Source organism: Bos indicus, chromosome 13, assembly GCF_029378745.1.
Source record: "Bos indicus isolate NIAB-ARS_2022 breed Sahiwal x Tharparkar chromosome 13, NIAB-ARS_B.indTharparkar_mat_pri_1.0, whole genome shotgun sequence".
In the NCBI taxonomy this organism is placed as follows: Eukaryota; Metazoa; Chordata; class Mammalia; order Artiodactyla; family Bovidae; genus Bos; species Bos indicus.
The window spans coordinates 62148924-62166431 of record NC_091772.1 but is presented as its reverse complement, the minus strand read 5'-3'; the positions used below and the strand labels follow the sequence as shown (position 1 = coordinate 62166431).

General features: G+C 43.3%; 1 protein-coding gene across 5 annotated transcripts in view; it reads left to right on the top strand.

Moving 5' to 3' along the window:
• The first annotated feature begins 4551 nt into the window (after positions 1-4551).
• COMMD7 (COMM domain containing 7) overlaps positions 4552-17508 on the top strand; it is a 28242-nt gene continuing 15285 nt past the window's right edge. For 2 of the 5 annotated variants that reach the window (XM_070801494.1, XM_070801493.1), the window contains exons 1-3: positions 4552-4745; positions 16435-16488; positions 16586-16688. In XM_070801494.1, coding sequence (XP_070657595.1) covers positions 4662-4745; positions 16435-16488; positions 16586-16688 — 241 coding nt within the window. In that variant the 5' untranslated portion in view covers positions 4552-4661. The remainder of the gene's footprint in view (positions 4746-16434; positions 16489-16585; positions 16689-17508) is intronic. The other 3 variants (XR_011570184.1, XR_011570183.1, XM_070801492.1) reach the window with 2 other exon arrangements.

Genomic DNA, 17508 nt, shown 5'->3' with positions numbered 1-17508 from the left:
ATGTCCTTGATTAGCTCCTTTCTTCTCTAAGTGTATCCCCCCTTCTACAAAAAAAAAAAAAAAGACCAAGGTTAAGTTAAGACCTCCTGGTAGGGTTACTGAGAGGATTAAGGAAGAAAATGCATAAATGCCAGGCACCTCTCCCAGAATGAATACTCAAAGATATATTAGTTAAAATAGAAAATAATTTATCATGTGACAGGATGTGAGAAAAATTCCTTTAAAATATATTCTGTAAATAAACTGAAATTCACAAAACAGTTGCGAGCATAATACAAAGAATCCATGTATATTCTTTACCCAGTCACCAACTGTTAACATTTGACATATTTGCACTATCCCCTCCTCATTTCTTTTCTTCAGTCACTTCATCCCTCTTTACCTTAATACATTCAGCTTGTATTAAGAAAAAAAAGACATTCTCTTACATAAATCAAACACAAAGATCAAATACAGGAAATTAAACATTGATACAATATTATTATGCAATCTATAAGTTGTATTCAAATGTTATCAATTGTCTCAATAATGTCATTTTTAAAAACTATGGTTAAAAGAAAAGCACATCACATAAAATTTACCATCTTCTTTCATTCTTTTAAAATACTTTTTGGCTGTGCCATTCAGCTTGTGAGATCTTAGTTCCCCAACCAGGGACTGACCCCAGGCCCTTGGCAGTGAAAGCTTGGAGTCCTAACCACTGGAGCACCAGGAAACTCCCTTAGCCATGTCTATGTGTACAGTTCAGTAGTAGTAAGGATATTCGCATTGTTGTGCCAATAATATCTTTTATAGCAATCATTTACCTCCATCCAGGATCTTACATTGCATTCATGTAGTCACTTTGTCTTTTTCAGTGTCTTTTAATATGGAAAAATTCCTTCACCTTCCTTTGTTGATGACTTTAATAACTTAGGTGTTTTGAAGAGTCTAGGGTAACTGTAATCTTGTGGCTTTTGTTACATGTTTTTATAATAAAGAAGATAATATTGAAAGTATGATGAGGATAATCACCAATGGAAACATAAAAATATCCATAGCATTTTCCCCCTAGGTTTTGGCAGAAGGAGGATCTGGAGTTTGTTCCTTCTGTTAAAATGCAGGATCCCTGTGGTGATGGAGATGTTCTGTATCTTTGCACCAACGTCAGTATCCGGCTTGGGAGATTTCACTCTAGCTTTGCAAGATGGGATCTGTGCACAGAAACTCGAAAAAGAATACAGTGGTCTCTCTCCATGATTTCTTACAAGTGCAAGTAAATCTACAATTATGTCAAAATAAAAAGTTTAATTAAAAAAAAAAAAAAGATGTCTTTTGACATATCAGAGCCTAAAGTGTCAACCATTCTCCTGGGGAGAACCTAGCCCCTTGGTGAAATTCCCAGCAGGAATCCTCTAGCCTGAGAAAGGACTTCTTAATGAACCCCTTTCACTTGCAGGGGTGGGGGTTGGGGGCCTCCTTTGCCCTCTGCGGGGACATTTTAAAGTGAATGGAGGGAGCTAGGTCCCTCATTAAGGCTGAAATGGGAGCTGCTGGGGGCGGGGGTTCTCTAGAAGGAGGCTTGGCCCCAGGTCTGCATTTCCTGCTACAAACTTACCTCATTAATAGTGATCACCACTCCTTTCTGTCTGAGTGGGTTGTGAAGGATACCATTGGAAAGATAATTTTTATCTATTGTCTTTGTTAGTTGCCAAGTTCTTAATAAAATTGAAAAATTGTAAAGACCTGAACGGGCAACCAATGGGGATTCCTTACGGGCATCATTATATTCTCACTCAGTAGAATATTATGCCGCGTTTTATGATGATGTTTTTGTAGCATTTATAATTGAAACCAAGATGCTGTTGTGTGAGACTTTGAGGTTTCTCTTAGAGGACTTGGAATTCTCAGGGCTGAGAGATGTGGGTTAGGGAAGCAGGGTCCTCTTCAGGGAAATGAGCCTGCTGCCAGGCTTCTGTTCAGGCTGAAATGCTAATTTCCGGGTGTTCTCAATCATTGTCTAGCCTGTCCCTTACTTGAAAATTTGTCATCCTAGCACTATTTTGAACCCTGAACGTCTGAACATAATACCCTTGACCTTCTAGGAATTTCTCCTCAAGGAATAATCAGATGTGAAAAATGAATTGTGTACAGGATGCTTATTGCCAAGTTCTTTTTATAAGATTCAAAAGTTGGAGTACTATTCCTAACAAGCTTTTGCTGAGCACTTACTGAATGGGCCAGTTGCTGTGCTAAGTGTTTTACAAGCATTATCTCATTTCATCTTTTCTAGTAGGTTCTACTATTGTCTCCATTTGTACAAATGGAAAAAGAAGTGGAAGCACAGAAAGGTTAGTAATTTGCTCAAGACAACATAATTAGTAAACAGAGGAGACAGATGTGTAAATGACAGCAGAAACACAATGTGATAAACATTAAAACAGAAATAAAATGAGGGACAAGACATAGACAATTGAAAGTATGATTGAAGGTATTTGAATTGAAAGTATTTGAAGTAAGTCAAAGTATGATTAAATATCATACAAGGTGTGTCTTTGGGTGCTTAAAATAAAGCCCAGCATGTGGTGGGCATTTTAAAACAGTGATTATTTGTACCTCAAACTTGAATGTGATCAGGAGTCACCTGGGGATTTAGTTTAAAATGCTGGGTCAGCAGGTCTGGGGTAAGCCTGGGAATCTGCATTTCCACCCTGCTCCAGGTGATGTCCTAGCTGCTGCTGCAAGGACCACACTCTGAGTACCAGAGATTAAATAGCTTGGCAAAGTGGGAGAGCCCAGAATATGTAAAAAACGAAACAAATCACAGAAGCCCCAGTGACCTGTGAAGTAGAAAAAGACTGGAAAACAATACAATTACCGTCTCACCTACGGTTTTGGGCTGCAATTTCAAGTGAATTTCTTTCCGTTTATCTATTTTCTGTCACATTCAATTCCACGAATATTTATTGAGTGCCTCAGCACCAGCCACTGTGAGAGCAGAAATGAAGGAAATCTAGTGGTTTCCGCAAGGTTCTTTTTTTTTTTTTTCAAGTTAAAAATAATTTAAAGAAACATACTTAAAATGGGAGCATTTCATTGTATATAAATTATATCTGAAAAAAGTTGATTTAATACTCAAAGATATGAATAAATATAAGGCCCTGACAGGGATCATTTTTAATAGGTTAAGACTATTTTAAAATTAAAATTCCTGGACGGTGAGTCAGGGGGTCTGAGCTCAGTCCCTGTCTGTCAGTAACTTGAAGGTTTACTCTCTTCCAGGTACTTCGGACTTGGACAGGTGCCCTGTATACATTCTCAAAGCACTTTGTACCTCTTGGCATCAGTTAATAATTTCACACATGTGTGATTTTTCACGTGTGTGTCTATCTCCCAAATTACACTCTGACTTCTTCTAGACCATACACTACATCTGATTTTGTCACTGTGGAGTCCCAGCACCTGTCAGGACATGTGCCCCAGGGGTGGCACTCACTCAGATTATCTGTTGAATGAATGCATGAAGGAGTGTTGTTCATACCTTTCCAGAAGGGATTTTTGGGGGAAGGGTAGAGGAATGCCAGTCTTCCCCACACTCCCCCACCCAGGTTTCTAGGCACCCACTCCCTACTCTCAAGTCTGAGCTAAGAGGCAGGTGAAGATGCTTCTGGGCTTTGGTGTCCGGACCTAGATTCCAGGGAGCATGCCTTGGTTTTCTCATCTGTCCAATGGGGATCAGGTAATATCTGGGACTTCAAGGGATCCTTGGGAAGAGAACATGGGGATTACAGTGTTTCAAGGGCTGCAGTGATTGTCACTGGCCCCCAAATCTCCCCTCCACCAATCTGACCATCTTCCTCTTCTGTGGGTCAGTTTCTTCCACGCCAGAGTTTCCCCAAGTGCGGTATTTGGGAAGATGTTGGAAATGGAAAATTCTCAGGATCCATCCCAGGCTTTTCTAAGCAGAGCCTTTGGAGGTGGGTCCCAGCAATTGGCATTATAGCAAGCCCTCCAGATGACGCTGGTGCAAGCCCAAGTTTGAGATTTTATGGCTTTGCTCTGCTCTGACCCAAGCTCTCTCAGGGACACTGGGCCTGTCTGTTCACTTTTCTATTGCCAGTGCCTGGCATCTAAGAGGAGGCATGCACTGAATACATGCAGAATGCATCATAACGATGATAATGATAGCAGATAGCTATTGATTGAAGACCTTCTGTGTGCTAGGCTATCTTCTGAATATTTTAGGAGAGTTAGCTCATTTAAGGCGCCACCCCCGCGATCGTTTACACGGAGAGTGAAACAAGTTTACACCCCAGCGATCGTTTACACGGAGAGTGAAGCGGGCAAGCGCAGTGCCCAGGGGTCATCCAGCGGCGGCGGGAGACCCCGCTGTGAGTCCGGGTCTCACCGATTTGCTGCTCAGGGTCCTGGCCTGGGCACAGCGACTGCTGGTATCCTGGGCTCCCCCAGGGCGCCCCTGCCCCACCCCACACGGGGTCTGCGCGCGAGTGCGCGGCTCGGCCAGGGCGCCCCCGCGGACCCGCCCGGGGGGAGCGCTGCGGCGGCGGCGCCCGCAGCCGGTGGCGAAAGTGCGGCTGCGGAAGCGCGGCCACTCCGGCCGCGCGAAGGAGGAAGTCGGGGGAGGCGCGGGAGCCGGGGGCCTGCGGGGCCGGGCGGACGCCATGGGCCGGCTGCACTGCACACAGGACCCCGTGCCCGAGGCCGTGGGCGGCGACATGCAGCAGCTGAACCAGCTGAGCGCTCAGGTGGGCCCGGCGGCCGCGGCGCGGGGCCGGGGCGGTTCCGGGGGAGGGGAGGAGGGTTAGGCCGCGGCAGGCCGCTGTGCGAGCCTGGCTGGGGGGTGGTGGGTTCGGAGAAGGGCTTAGGGGAGTTAGGGTCTCAGGCCAGTTTTGAGGGCCGGGCGATTAAGGGAGGCCTGAGGCCAAGCTGAAGGGCCCCAGGGAAACCTCGGCGGCCAAGAAATGGTACGAGGAGACTTCCGAGGGTCCTGGGGAGGAGGAGAGTTTGCAGGATCCCGGAAGAAGGGCTGAGGGGAGTCTTGATGTGGCTGAAAGCAGTTTAAAGTAACGCAGTAAGGGCTTTGGGAGGCCGATGGAGTTTGGGGGAGCTGTGGAATTTGGTGGGTCAGGTGAGGGACTGAGACGTTTAGTAGGAAGACGGGGGGAGGGGGGTTTTGGGGGAGACTGAGGAGGGTCTTAACATCTCAAGGGGGCAGAAGCTGCCTGGAGTGGGGCACGTCATCTGAGAATGGGATGTGGGTGCAGGTAATAGCCAAGCCAGAGTGGCTCTGTGGGCAGGCTGGTGATGACATCCTCTCCTCATCCCCACCCCCACCCCCCAGTTAAGGGAGATAATGGTAGTCCATGGCAGCCCTCTCCAGGATTCTTGCCTGGAGAATCCCCATGGACAAAGGAGCCTGGCGGTGGCTACCGTCCATGGGCTCACAAAGAGTCTGACACGACTAAGCACAGCACAGCACAGCACTTGGAGTCCCCAAGGAAAGAACCATGTACCCTATACAGTGGAGGGCAGGTCCTTGATGATAGTGGAGCTGTCAAAGGCTTCTTCTCACTCCTCAGGCTGCAGGTGCCAGCCAGTCAACCTTGAAGGCTTCCTGCTCCTGTGTTGTTTGGGATGTCCCTTTCCTACCACCAAGGCAGCCAAATTAAGCAAGTTAAAATGACAGGTCTCAGGATCACTGCAAGGGTACATCTGTTCCCCCCACCGTGTTGTAACTTCCCAGGAGGTGGGGCCACTCTCTGTCGTCTCAGCATCCTCACGACTTGGTGTTTTCTCATAAAGGAACACTAACTGTGATGGCAGTCGTGTTCTACGGCCGTGGTGTCCGAGAGAAATAAACTACAAGCCACAGGCCTACTTTTACATTTTATAGTAGCCACATTTAAAAACTAAAAAGAAAGAGGAAATGAATTTAATGTGTTTTCTTTAACCCACTCTATCAAAGTATTATCATTTCCATGTGTAACCCACATAAAAAAATAGCGATGAGATGTTTCACTTTTTTTGGTACTAAGGTTTTTGATTCTAGTCTGTATTTTAAAGCACATCTCAAATTGGATTAGCGTTGTTTTTTTTTTGGATTAGCCTTTTTCAAGAGCTCAATATGGTTAGTGACCATTGTACTGCATAGCACAGTTTTAAGTGCTTTTATGTGTATTGAGTCACTGAGTTCTTGCAACTACCCTAGGAGTCAGGTACTATTACCATTCCCATTTTACAGATAAGAAAAAATGGTTTAGGGAAATAATTTGAGCAGTTTAAGGCAATTTAAGAGTGCTGTGAAAGTGCTGCACTCAATATGCCAGCAAATCTGGAAGACTCAGCAGTGGCCACAGGACTGGAAAAGGTCAGTTTTCATTCCAATCCCAAAGAAAGGCAATGCCAAAGAATGCTCAAACTACCACACAATTGCACTCATCTCACACACTAGTAAAGTAATGCTCAAAATTCTCCAAGCCAGGCTTCAGCAATATGTGAACCGTGAACTTCCTGATGTTCAAGCTGGTTTTACAAAAGGCAGAGGAACCAGAGATCAAATTGCAACATCTGCTGGATCATGGAAAAAGCAACAGAGTTCCAGAAAAACATCTATTTCTGCTTTATTGACTATGCCAAAGCCTTTGACTGTGTGGATCACAATAAACTGTGGAAAATTCTGAAAGAGATGGAAATACCAGACCACCTGATCCTGCCTCTTGAGAAATTTGTATGCAGGTCAGGAAGCAACAGTTGGAACTGGACATGGAACAACAGACTGGTTCCAAATAGGAAAAGGAGTCCGTCAAGGCTGTATATTGTCACCCTGCTTATTTAACTTATATGCAGAGTACATCGTGAGAAATACTGGGCTGGAGGAAGCACAAGCTGGAATCAAGATTGCCGGGAGAAATATCAATAACCTCAGATATGCAGATGACACCACGCTTACAGCAGAAAGTAAAGAAGAACTAAAAAGCCTCTTGATGAAAGTGAAAGAAGAGAATGAAAAAGTTGGCTTAAAGCTCAACATTCAGAAAAGATCATGGCATCCGGTCCCATCACTTCATGGCAAATAGATGGGGAAACAGTGGCTGACTTTATTTTTCTGGGCTCCAAATCACTGCAGATGGTGACTGCAGCCATGAAATTAAAAGACGCTTACTCCTTGGAAGGAAAGTTATGACCAACCTAGATAGCATAGTCAAAAGCAGAGACATTACTTTGCCAACAAAGTTCCGTCTAGTCAAGGCTATGGTTTTCCCAGTGGTCATGTATGGAGTGAGAGTTGGACTATAAAGAAAGCTGAGCACCGACGAATTGATGCTTTTGAACTCTGGTGTTGGAGAAAACTGTTGAGAGTCCTTTGGACTGTAAGGAGATCCAACCAGTCCATTCTAAAGGAGATCAGTCCTGGGTGTTCATTGGTAGGACTGATTTTGAAGCTGAAACTCCAATATTTTGGCCACCTGATGCGAAGAGCTGACTCGTTTGAAAAGACCCTGATGCTGGGAAAGATTGAGCGCAGGAGGAGAAGGGGACGACACAGGATGAAATGGTTGGATGGCATCACTGACTCAATGAACATGAGTTTCGGTGAACTCCGGGAGTTGGTGATGGACAGGGGGACCTGGCGTGCTGCAGTTTATGGGGTCGCAAAGAGTTGGACACAACTCAGTGAATGAACTGAACTGAACTGAACTTAAGGGCAGGCAGCCCTTATTGAAGTCCTTTGGGCCGTTTTCACCCCTTTTCTTGGGTGATCAGACTTCTCTGAGTAGCCAGTCTATTAGCTGGCTTTCTTTAGCCAGCTATTCTGGCAATTTCTATCAGCTATTGCTGCTGCTGCTAAGTCACTTCTGTTGTGTCCGACTCTGTGCGACCCCATAGATGGCAGCCCACCAGGCTCCCCCGTCCCTGGGATTCTCCAGGCAAGAACACTGGGGTGGGTTGCCATTTCCTTCTCCAATGCATGAAAGTGAAAAGTGAAAGTGAAGCTGCTGAGTTGTGTCCGACCCTCAGTGACCCCATGGACTGCAGCCTTCCAGGCTCCTCTGTCCATGGGATTTTCCAGGCAAGAGTACTGGAGTGTGGTGCCATTGCCTTCTCAGTCTATTAGCTATTAGCTATTTCTTTTAGCTATTACTTTCATTAGCTTTTTACTTGAGACCTAGGCCTCAAGGAGGAAGAGAATCATTTTGTTAATGTCGGCATCACTATTTATTGCTTATTTGATACATATTTATCTGAATGCCTACTATGCACCAGTTCAGTTCAGTTCAGTTGCTCAGTCATGTCCGACTCTTTGCGACCCCATGAATCGCAGCACGCCAGGCCTCCCTGTCCATCACCAGCTCCTGGAGTTCACCCAGACTCACGTCCATCAAGTCAGTGATGCCATCCAGCCATCTCATCCTCTGTTGTTCCCTTCTCCTCCTGCCCCCAATCCCTCCCAGCATCAGGGTCTTTTCCAATGAGTCAACTCTTCGCATGAGGTGGCCAAAGTACTGGAGTTTCAGCTTTAGCATCATTCCTTCCAAAGAAATCCCAGGGCTGATCTCCTTCAGAATGGACTGGCTGGATCTCCTTGCAGTCTAAGGGACTCTCAAGAGTCTTCTCCAACACCACAGTTCAAAAGCATCAATTCTTCAGCGCTCAGCCTTCTTCACAGTCCAACTCTCACATCCATACATGACCACAGGAAAAACCATAGCCTTGACTAGATGAACCTTTGTTGGCAAAGTAATATCTCTGCTTTTGAATATGCTATCTAGGTTGGTCATAACTTTCCTTCCAAGGAGTAAGTGTCTTTTAATTTCATGGCTGCAGTCACCATCTGCAGTGATTTTGGAGCCCAGAAAAATAAACTCTGACACTGTTTCCACTGTTTCCCCATCTATTTGCCATGAAGTGATGGGACCGGATGCCGTGATCTTCGTTTTCTGAATGTTGAGCTTTAAGCCAACTTTTTCACTCTCCACTTTCACTTTCGTCAAGAGGCTGTTCAGTTCCTTTTCACTTTCTACCATAAGGGTGGTGTCATCTGCATATCTGAGGTTATTGATATTTCTCCCGGCAATCTTGATTCCAGCTTGTGTTTCTTCCAGCCCAGTGTTTCTCATGATGTACTGTGCATATAAGTTAAATAAGCAGGGTGACAATATACAGCCTTGACGGACTCCTTTTCCTATTTGGAACCAGTCTGTTGTTCCATGTCCAGTTCCAACTGTTGCTTCCTGACTTGCATACAAATTTCTCAAGAGGCAGATCAGGTGGTCTGGGATTTCCATCTCTTTCAGAATTTTCCACAGTTTATTGTGATCCACACAGTCAAAGGCTTTGGCATAGTCAATAAAGCAGAAATAGATGTTTTTCTAGAACTCTGTTGCTTTTTCCATGATCCAGCAGATGTTGCAATTTGATCTCTGGTTCCTCTGCCTTTTGTAAAACCAGCTTGAACATCAGGAAGTTCACGGTTCACATATTGCTGAAGCCTGGCTTGGAGAATTTTGAGCATTACTTTACTAGTGTGTGAGATGAGTGCAATTGTGTGGTAGTTTGAGCATTCTTTGGCATTGCCTTTCTTTGGGATTGGAATGAAAACTGACCTTTTCCAGTCCTGTGGCCACTGCTGAGTCTTCCAGATTTGCTGGCATATTGAGTGCAGCAGTTTCACAGCATCATCTTCCAGAATTTGAAATAGCTCAACTGGAATTCCATCACCTGCACTACCTTTGTTCGTAGTGATGCTTTCTAAGGCCCACTTGACTTCACATTCCAGCATGTCTGGCTCTAGATCAGTGATCACACCATCATGATTATCTGGGTCGTGAAGATCTTTTTTTGTACAGTTCTTCTGTGTATTCTTGCCATCTCTTCTTAATATCTTCTGCTTCTGTTAGGTCCACACCATTTCTATCCTTTATCGAGCCCATTTTTGCATGAAATGTTCCCTTGGTATCTCTAATTTTCTTGAAGAGATCCCTAGTCTTTCCCATTCTGTTGTTTTCCTCTATTTCTTTGCATTGATCGCTGAAGAAGGTTTTCTTATCTCTTCTTGCTATTCTTTGGAACTCTGCATTCAGATGCTTATATCTTTCCTTTTCTCCTTTGCTTTTTGCTTCTCTTCTTTTCACAGCTATTTGTAAGGTCTCCCCAGATAGCCATTTTGCTTTTTTGCATTTCCTTTCCACAGGGATGGTCTTGATCCCTGTCTCCTGTACGGTGTCACGAACCTCATTCCATAGTTCATCAGGCAGTCTATCTATCAGATCTAGGCCCTTAAATCTATTTCTCACTTCCACTGTATAATCATAAATAGCCGCTAAACCCAGTAAAGTTTACAAAGTCTTGATGAATGAGGCCTGTTGTGCTAGGGAAGTTGTGATCTACTGCGGCAGGTCAGAAAATGGTGACACAGTACATTATTATGTGAATCTGCATGTTTTCTGTGATGCTGTGATCAGTTCTAGGTAACATGGAGCCTTGAGAGTAGGTAGGATTAAAAGAATCATTTTTAGCATGGTTATCAGAGGAAATTCAGAAAAAATATAAAGAAGGAAACAAATGGTCAACAGTCTCTCACTTAGCAGCATACAAGTTTAGAAAATTCAGACAGTAGTGAAAGATACAAAGTTAAAATAAAAATACCTATTTCTCTTGTCTCCAGAAATCATCATTTTAATAGTTTCTCATATGTCTTTATAGAAATAAATCTGCATCTGCCATCACATTTATGGGTAAAAAAAGTTTAAAAACTTTTTTTTTTTGACAGTAAAGGCATTTTGTGATATTCCTTAAAATGGATATAGCATAATCTAGTCCCCTGTTAATAGACACTTCAGTTGCTTTCAGTTTTTTATTTTTGTTTGTTGCTGTCAACAAACTGCCTTGTTTATGTCTGGGTTTACTTTTGGGGACATCTCTGAAGGGTATGCTTCGTGAGTGGAATTACCAGGTCAAAGGGTTTGATCGTTTGAAAAATTAGACATGGATTGCCAAATTGTAATCCAGAAAGTTTGCCCCAGTTTATCTCCTCAACAGTGTGCAGTCACGTCTGTTACTTTCCAACCCTGCTGCCATCAGACAATTAGTTTTGAAGATCTGACAAATGAAAAATGGTATCTCCTTGTTCTGCTGATTTGCATTTCTCATCTGGAATAATCTTGGGCATCTTTTCATATGTTTAACTGGTGAGAATTCGTTAAGATTTTGATTTCATGGCTAGTCATGAGCAGGTAAGCATTCCAGGGAGAGAGAGCTATGCAGGTACAAAGGCAAAGAATGGGGAAAGTGTTTAGGGAAGATTTGTTCAACAGATACTTAACTCTGCACTTACAGTAATTAAGGTTCTGTGACCCTAAGAAGGTGGAGGAGAAACCTTCTCTGTTAAGACAGGTCTGTGCTCCTTATCAAGATAGAAAATTCTAAGTGCCCCCAGGTGAGGTTCCAAGAGGGAGCCTCAGAAGTTAAGAATCTGGATAGGTCCCTTTCTTGTTGGGAGAGTCCTGGTATCTGGGCAGGGCTTTGAAGGATAAGGAGGGTTTGAAAAAGTGGAGATAGGGGTGGGGGTTGATAACAGCCTACAGATCAGAGTAGCTTGAGGCTGTTCATGGGAGGGAAGGCAGGGATGAGAACGCACAAGGAGCTCCATCCTGAGTGTTAGGCCGAGGCCTGGAAATGAAAGAGCAGCTGGAGGCCCTCTCAGCCACCCTGTTTTTTTTTAAGGCCCTAGTGGCATAGGAAACATGGTTGGCCAAAGATGTGACAGTTCCACAGATCTGTAGCAAAAAAAAAATTAAAAGAATAGAGGAAAACTGTTTGAGGACCCATTCTGAAGCTAGTCTTGACTATTCTGTTTTCACTCTGTCAACATTTGTGCAAGACTGATGCCCAATGTCATAAATATCGCAGAAAGAAAAACCCTGGACCAGCAAGGCTAGAGTGTTTCTGTGGAATATCCATGGGGTTCTGGGAAAGCAGAGACTCTAAGATACCATTAGCTGGTGGGAGTGTAGATCCGTGCAACTTCTCTACAAGGCAATTTGGCAACATTTTCTCAGAATTTAAAATTCACATATCTTAGAGAATAAACTAGTGGTTTCCAGAGGGGAGTGGGGAGGGGAGATAGGGATAGAAGGTTAAGAGACACAAACTATTATGTAAAAAATAAATAAGCTATTGTTAGGATGGGCTTCTCTCTTGGCTCAGTGGTAAAGAATCTGCCTGCTAATCCAGGATATACGGGTTCGATCCCTGGGTTGGGAGAATCCCCCAGAGAAGAAAACGGCAAACCACTCCAGTATTCTTGCATGGAAAATCCCATGAACAGAGCAGCCTGGCTGGCTAGTCTATGGGGTTGCAAAAGAGTCAGACACGAATTAGCAACTAAACAACAACAATAATTATAGGGATATAATGTACAATACAGGGAATATAGCCAATATTTTATAATAACTGTAAATGGATATGACCTTTAAAAGTTAGCAATTACTGTGTTGTATACTTGAAACTTACATAATATTTTACATCAACTATACCTCAGTTTTTAAAATGTATATAGGACTTCCCCAGCAGTCCAGTGGTTAAGACTCTGTGCTTCCACTGCAGTGGGCACAGGTTTGATCCCTGATGGGGGAACTAAGATTTCACCTGCCATATGGCATTGCATGGCCAAAAAAAACAATTTTTTTAAAAGCGTATCCTTTCACCTAGAATACATTTTAAGAATACATCTTATAGACATACACATACATATTTCATAAAGAAGTATGTGGGAGGATATTCGTCTCAGCATCATTAACATAAGATCAACACATACACACACTAATGTTCATTTCTAGGGAGCTAAATTATGCTGTCTTAACTGTTGAATGCCATGCGGTTATTAAAAGACCTGGGTGGATTTATATCTGCTGACATGATTGATCTCTAAAGTGTAACTGAGTGGGAAAAAAGGTGAGGTGCAGGGAGTGGATTCAGTATGATCCCATTTCTATTTAAAAGAAACTAAAGAAAAATGAAATGATGGGAAGGCCACAGAGGTGTTCGCATAATTACCTATGGGTAGTGGGACTGAGGTGGGAGGGGGCAGGGAGAGAGTGAGATGTTTTATTTTATATTCTTTTATGCTAGCTGGGTGGGTCTTTTTAAAAACCTTGCATGTATATTACTTTTACATTTCCAAAGACTAGTCTTATATTTTAAAACAGAACACATTTTAGAATAAAATAATCCAGAACCTTGCCAGGGGTTTGTGTAAAGTTTATGTGTCATGGAAAAAGGGGCAAATGCATTTGACAGTCATATGTACAGTTTTGGGGGCTTTGAGCCGCAATATGTGCCTGTTGTCTTTTTTGTCTAAATGTTAAAGGTGGATCTAATGGCATAGTGACTTTAACTGTGGCTGTGGTAACTGCTACACATACATACATACATACTAGAGGCTTGTTGAGCTTCTAGTCTGACACTACTGGAGGCTTTGTATGAGCTGATTAGTACTGTTCTGGAAGCTATGTATTATTACCTCTGTCTTTCTGATGGTGACTGAGACACAGTGAGGCTAAGTGACTTGCCCAGGGTCACCTGGATGATCAGAAGAACAGTGTTTCACATCTGGGTCTTTTAAACTCTTGTGTCTTGGTTTCCTTCACTGTGCCACACACACCGTGTCCATCAGGAGAGAACACTGGAAAATAATGATAAATGTCTCAGTCTGTGCGAGTGCCACCCACTGGGTGGCTTGGACAACAGAAATTATTCCTCATAGTTCCAGAGGCTGGAAGTCCAAGATTAGGGTACCCACAGATTCATTTCCTAGTGAAAGCTCTCTTCCTGGCTTGCCTTCTTCACGCGGTGTCTTCATAACGTGGGCCTCACAGAAAGAGCTCTAGGGTGACTTCCTCAGAACTTCCTGGTGCTTACAAGGGCACCGGCCCTATCAGATTAGGGCCCCACCATTATGACCTCTTTAACCTTGTCACCTCTTCACAGGCACTTTCTTCAAATACAGTAGTATTGGGGTTAGGACTTCAACCTATGAATTTTGGGGCACACAGATACTCAGTTCTTAGTAATATAGTACTGATAAAGAGGTTCACATGCACAAAAGAAAAAGTGACTGGCAACCCACTCCAGTCTTCTTGCCTGGAGAGTTCCATAGACAGAGGAGCCTGGCTGGCTACAGTCCATGGAATCACAAAGACTCAGACACGACTGAATGACTATCACTAAGATGATGTACAATAACGTGTTAAAATTTGCTATTCTGTCACATATTCAACAAGATGTTTATTGTGGGGAAGAGAAACCCAGAAAATATGGATAGACAACACAGAAGAAAATAAAAATCACCTAAAATCTTGCCACACAGAAGTAACTGCTTTCAAAACAAGGTAGAGGGACTTACTTCCCTCTTCCCTGGCGGTACCAGTAGTTAAGACTCCATGCTTCCAGTGCATGGGGCTCACCTTCAATCCCTAGTCAGAGAACTAACATCCCACATGCCACATGCAGTGCCCCCCTCAAAAAAAAGTAAGGTAGAGAAAAAGTTCATATAGTATGTTACCATTTATGAGAGTGAAAATGGGAAAAATTATATTATTTGGGTTGATTTATGTTTGAATAATAAATATGTGAAAGTATAAGCAAAAAGAGCGAGTATGTGCGTGCTTAGTCACTCAGACGTGTCTGACTCTTTGTGACCCCATGGACTGTAGCTTGACAGGCTTCTCTGTCCACAGGATTTCCCAGGCAAGAATATTGGAGTGGGTTGCCATTTCCTCCTCCAGGGAATCTTCTTGACCCAGGGATCAAACCCACATCTCTTAATGTCTCCTGTATAAAAGGTGGATTCTTTACCACTTGAGCCACCTGGGCCTTACAAAACAAAGGGAAGGAAAAAAAAAAACACTATTTCAGTGATTTTTTTTAGATCTTATTTTGGGGGAGGTGTTAGAAGGTATTTGACCCCTTAAGATTTATGTGTGAACATGTGTGCACACAGTCAGTCTCTCAATATGTATCTTGTAAGCATCCCAACAAAATATGAGTTTTTTAGACAATCGAGTGGTAGGTATAGTTAGATGGACACTGGTGGTGGGTATTGTGAGTATTTGTAACTGGTTTTTTTTTTCTTTTTTACTGAAATATAGTTGACATAGACCATGTTAGTGTCAGGTGAACTACGTAGTGACTTGACATTGCATACATTATGAAATGATCGCCATGCTAAGTCTAGTAACCATCTGTCACTATGCTAACTTTTTACAGTATTATCGACCACATTCCTCATGCTGTGTATTACATCCCTATGGCTAATGTACAAACCTCTTAATCCCCTTAGCCTGTTTCATACCCCACCCCTCTCCCTTCTGTATCTGTGAGTCTATTTTTGTTTTATTTGGTTTTTCAGATTCTATGTATGAGATCATATGGCATTTGTCTTTCTCTGGCTTACTTCACTTAGCATAATACCCTCTAGATCCATCCATGTTGCTGCCAATGGCAAGATTTCATTCTTTTCATGGCTGAGTGATATTCCATTGTATGTATGGAGCATATCTTTATCCACTTATCTATTGATAGACACCTAGGTTGCCTCATTATCTCAGCTATTGTGCATAGTGCTGCAGTGAACATTAATGTGCTTCTTTTTTTTTTAATTTTATTTTATTTTTAAACTTTACAAATTGTATTAGTTTTGCCAAATATCAAAAAGAATCCGCCACAGGTATACATGTGTTCCCCATCCTGAACCCTCCTCCCTCCTCCCTCCCCATACCATCCCTCTGGGTTGTCCCAATGCACTAGCCCCAAGCATCCAGTACCATGCATCGAACCTGGACTGGCAACTCGTTTCATACATGATATTATACATGTTTCAATGCCATTCTCCCAGATCTTCCCACTCTCTCCCTCTGCAACAGAGCATTAATGTGCTTCTATCTTTTCAAATTACAAATGTTTGTAACTCTAAGATAATCAAAACTGATATCAACATCTATGTTCTCTTCACTTCTCTCTTTTTTAAAAAAAGATAAATTGTTTATTTTTTTATTTGGCTTTGCTGAGTCTTTGTTGCCAAGCAGGCTTTTCCCTAGTTGTGATGAACAGTGGCTGCATTCTCTAGCTGCAGTTTGCAGGCTTCTCATTATGGTGGCTTCTCTTGTTCTTGAGAGGGCTTCAGTAGTTGCAGCACGTAGGCTCAGTATTTGGCTCCTGGACTCTAGAGCACAGGCTCAGTAGTTGTGCATGGGCTTGGTTGCTCCATGGCATGTGGAATCTTCTCAGTTCAAGGATCATTTTCAGGCAGACTCTTTTCCACTGAGCCACCATGGAAGCCCCCTCTTCTCTCTTAAGGGGCTGTAGTTGGATGGAATGGGGAAACACTGATCCGGGAGTAGAGTTTTCTGATGTTCTGTGTTCTTCTCTTCACAGCAATTCTCAGCCCTGACTGAAGTGCTCTTCCACTTCCTAACTGAGCCAAAAGAGGTGAAGTATCTTGTGATAAGGAGAGTTCCCAAGGGTGGGTCTGCGGTCCTGAGGTGCTTGAAGTGAAGGCCTGGTTTGTGCTGTCCCCCATCTGCAGGTGGAAAGGTTTCTGGCTCAGCTCTCTGAATTTGCTGCCACCAACCAGATCAGTCTTGGCCCCCTGAGAAGCATCGTGAAGAGCCTCCTCCTGGTTCCAAATGGTGAGTAGCCCCTCCCAGCAGCCGAGGCCAGAGACATTGTTTGAACATTCCCTCAATCCACCGAGTTGGCAGGCGTGCTCTGGGCACTGAGCCAGAGCGCTTGGTAGGGAACCAGACATGGGCGGGACTGCAGTCAAGGCAGGGAAGCCAGGTGAACAGACAGCCGTGGGAGAGCATAATTGCAGTCTGCATCCCCACTTCGTTCCCCAGACTTACCTTTCCTCTACATGGTAGGTACAAGATTGAGACTAAGGGTTTATAAACTTTTATAGCAACTTGACAAAGTTTCTCTCTTTTTAAAATATTTATTTATTTATATTTATTTATTTGGCTGCCTTGGGTCCGAGCTGCGGCATGCAGGATCTTCGTTTCGGCACAGACTCATTAGCTGTGGTGCACAGGCTTAGTTGCTATGTGGCACCTGGGATCTTAGTTCCCCGACAGAGGATGGAACCCTCGGTCCCCTGCATTGCAAGGCAGATTCTTAACCACTGAACCATCAGGGGCAGTCCCTTGACAAAGTTTCTTGAATCTACTAATTTTAAAAAATGGGACTTGCATTTTTTTAATGTGGTAGAATATATGTAACATATAATTGACCATTGTAACCATTTGGAGCTTTTTTTTTTTCCCCTAGATCTAAACATTAATCAGTACATGTTTTGTGCCCAGTTTTGGATACATAAATTTTTTTCTAGCAGGGTAGCATGCCTGGAGCTCAACAAAAACCTGAACTAATGAGAGTCTCACAATCTTTTAATGATTTATTAGGGTAATCATAGCATAGAAATTTATCTAAATTAAAAAAATTTTTTGATCC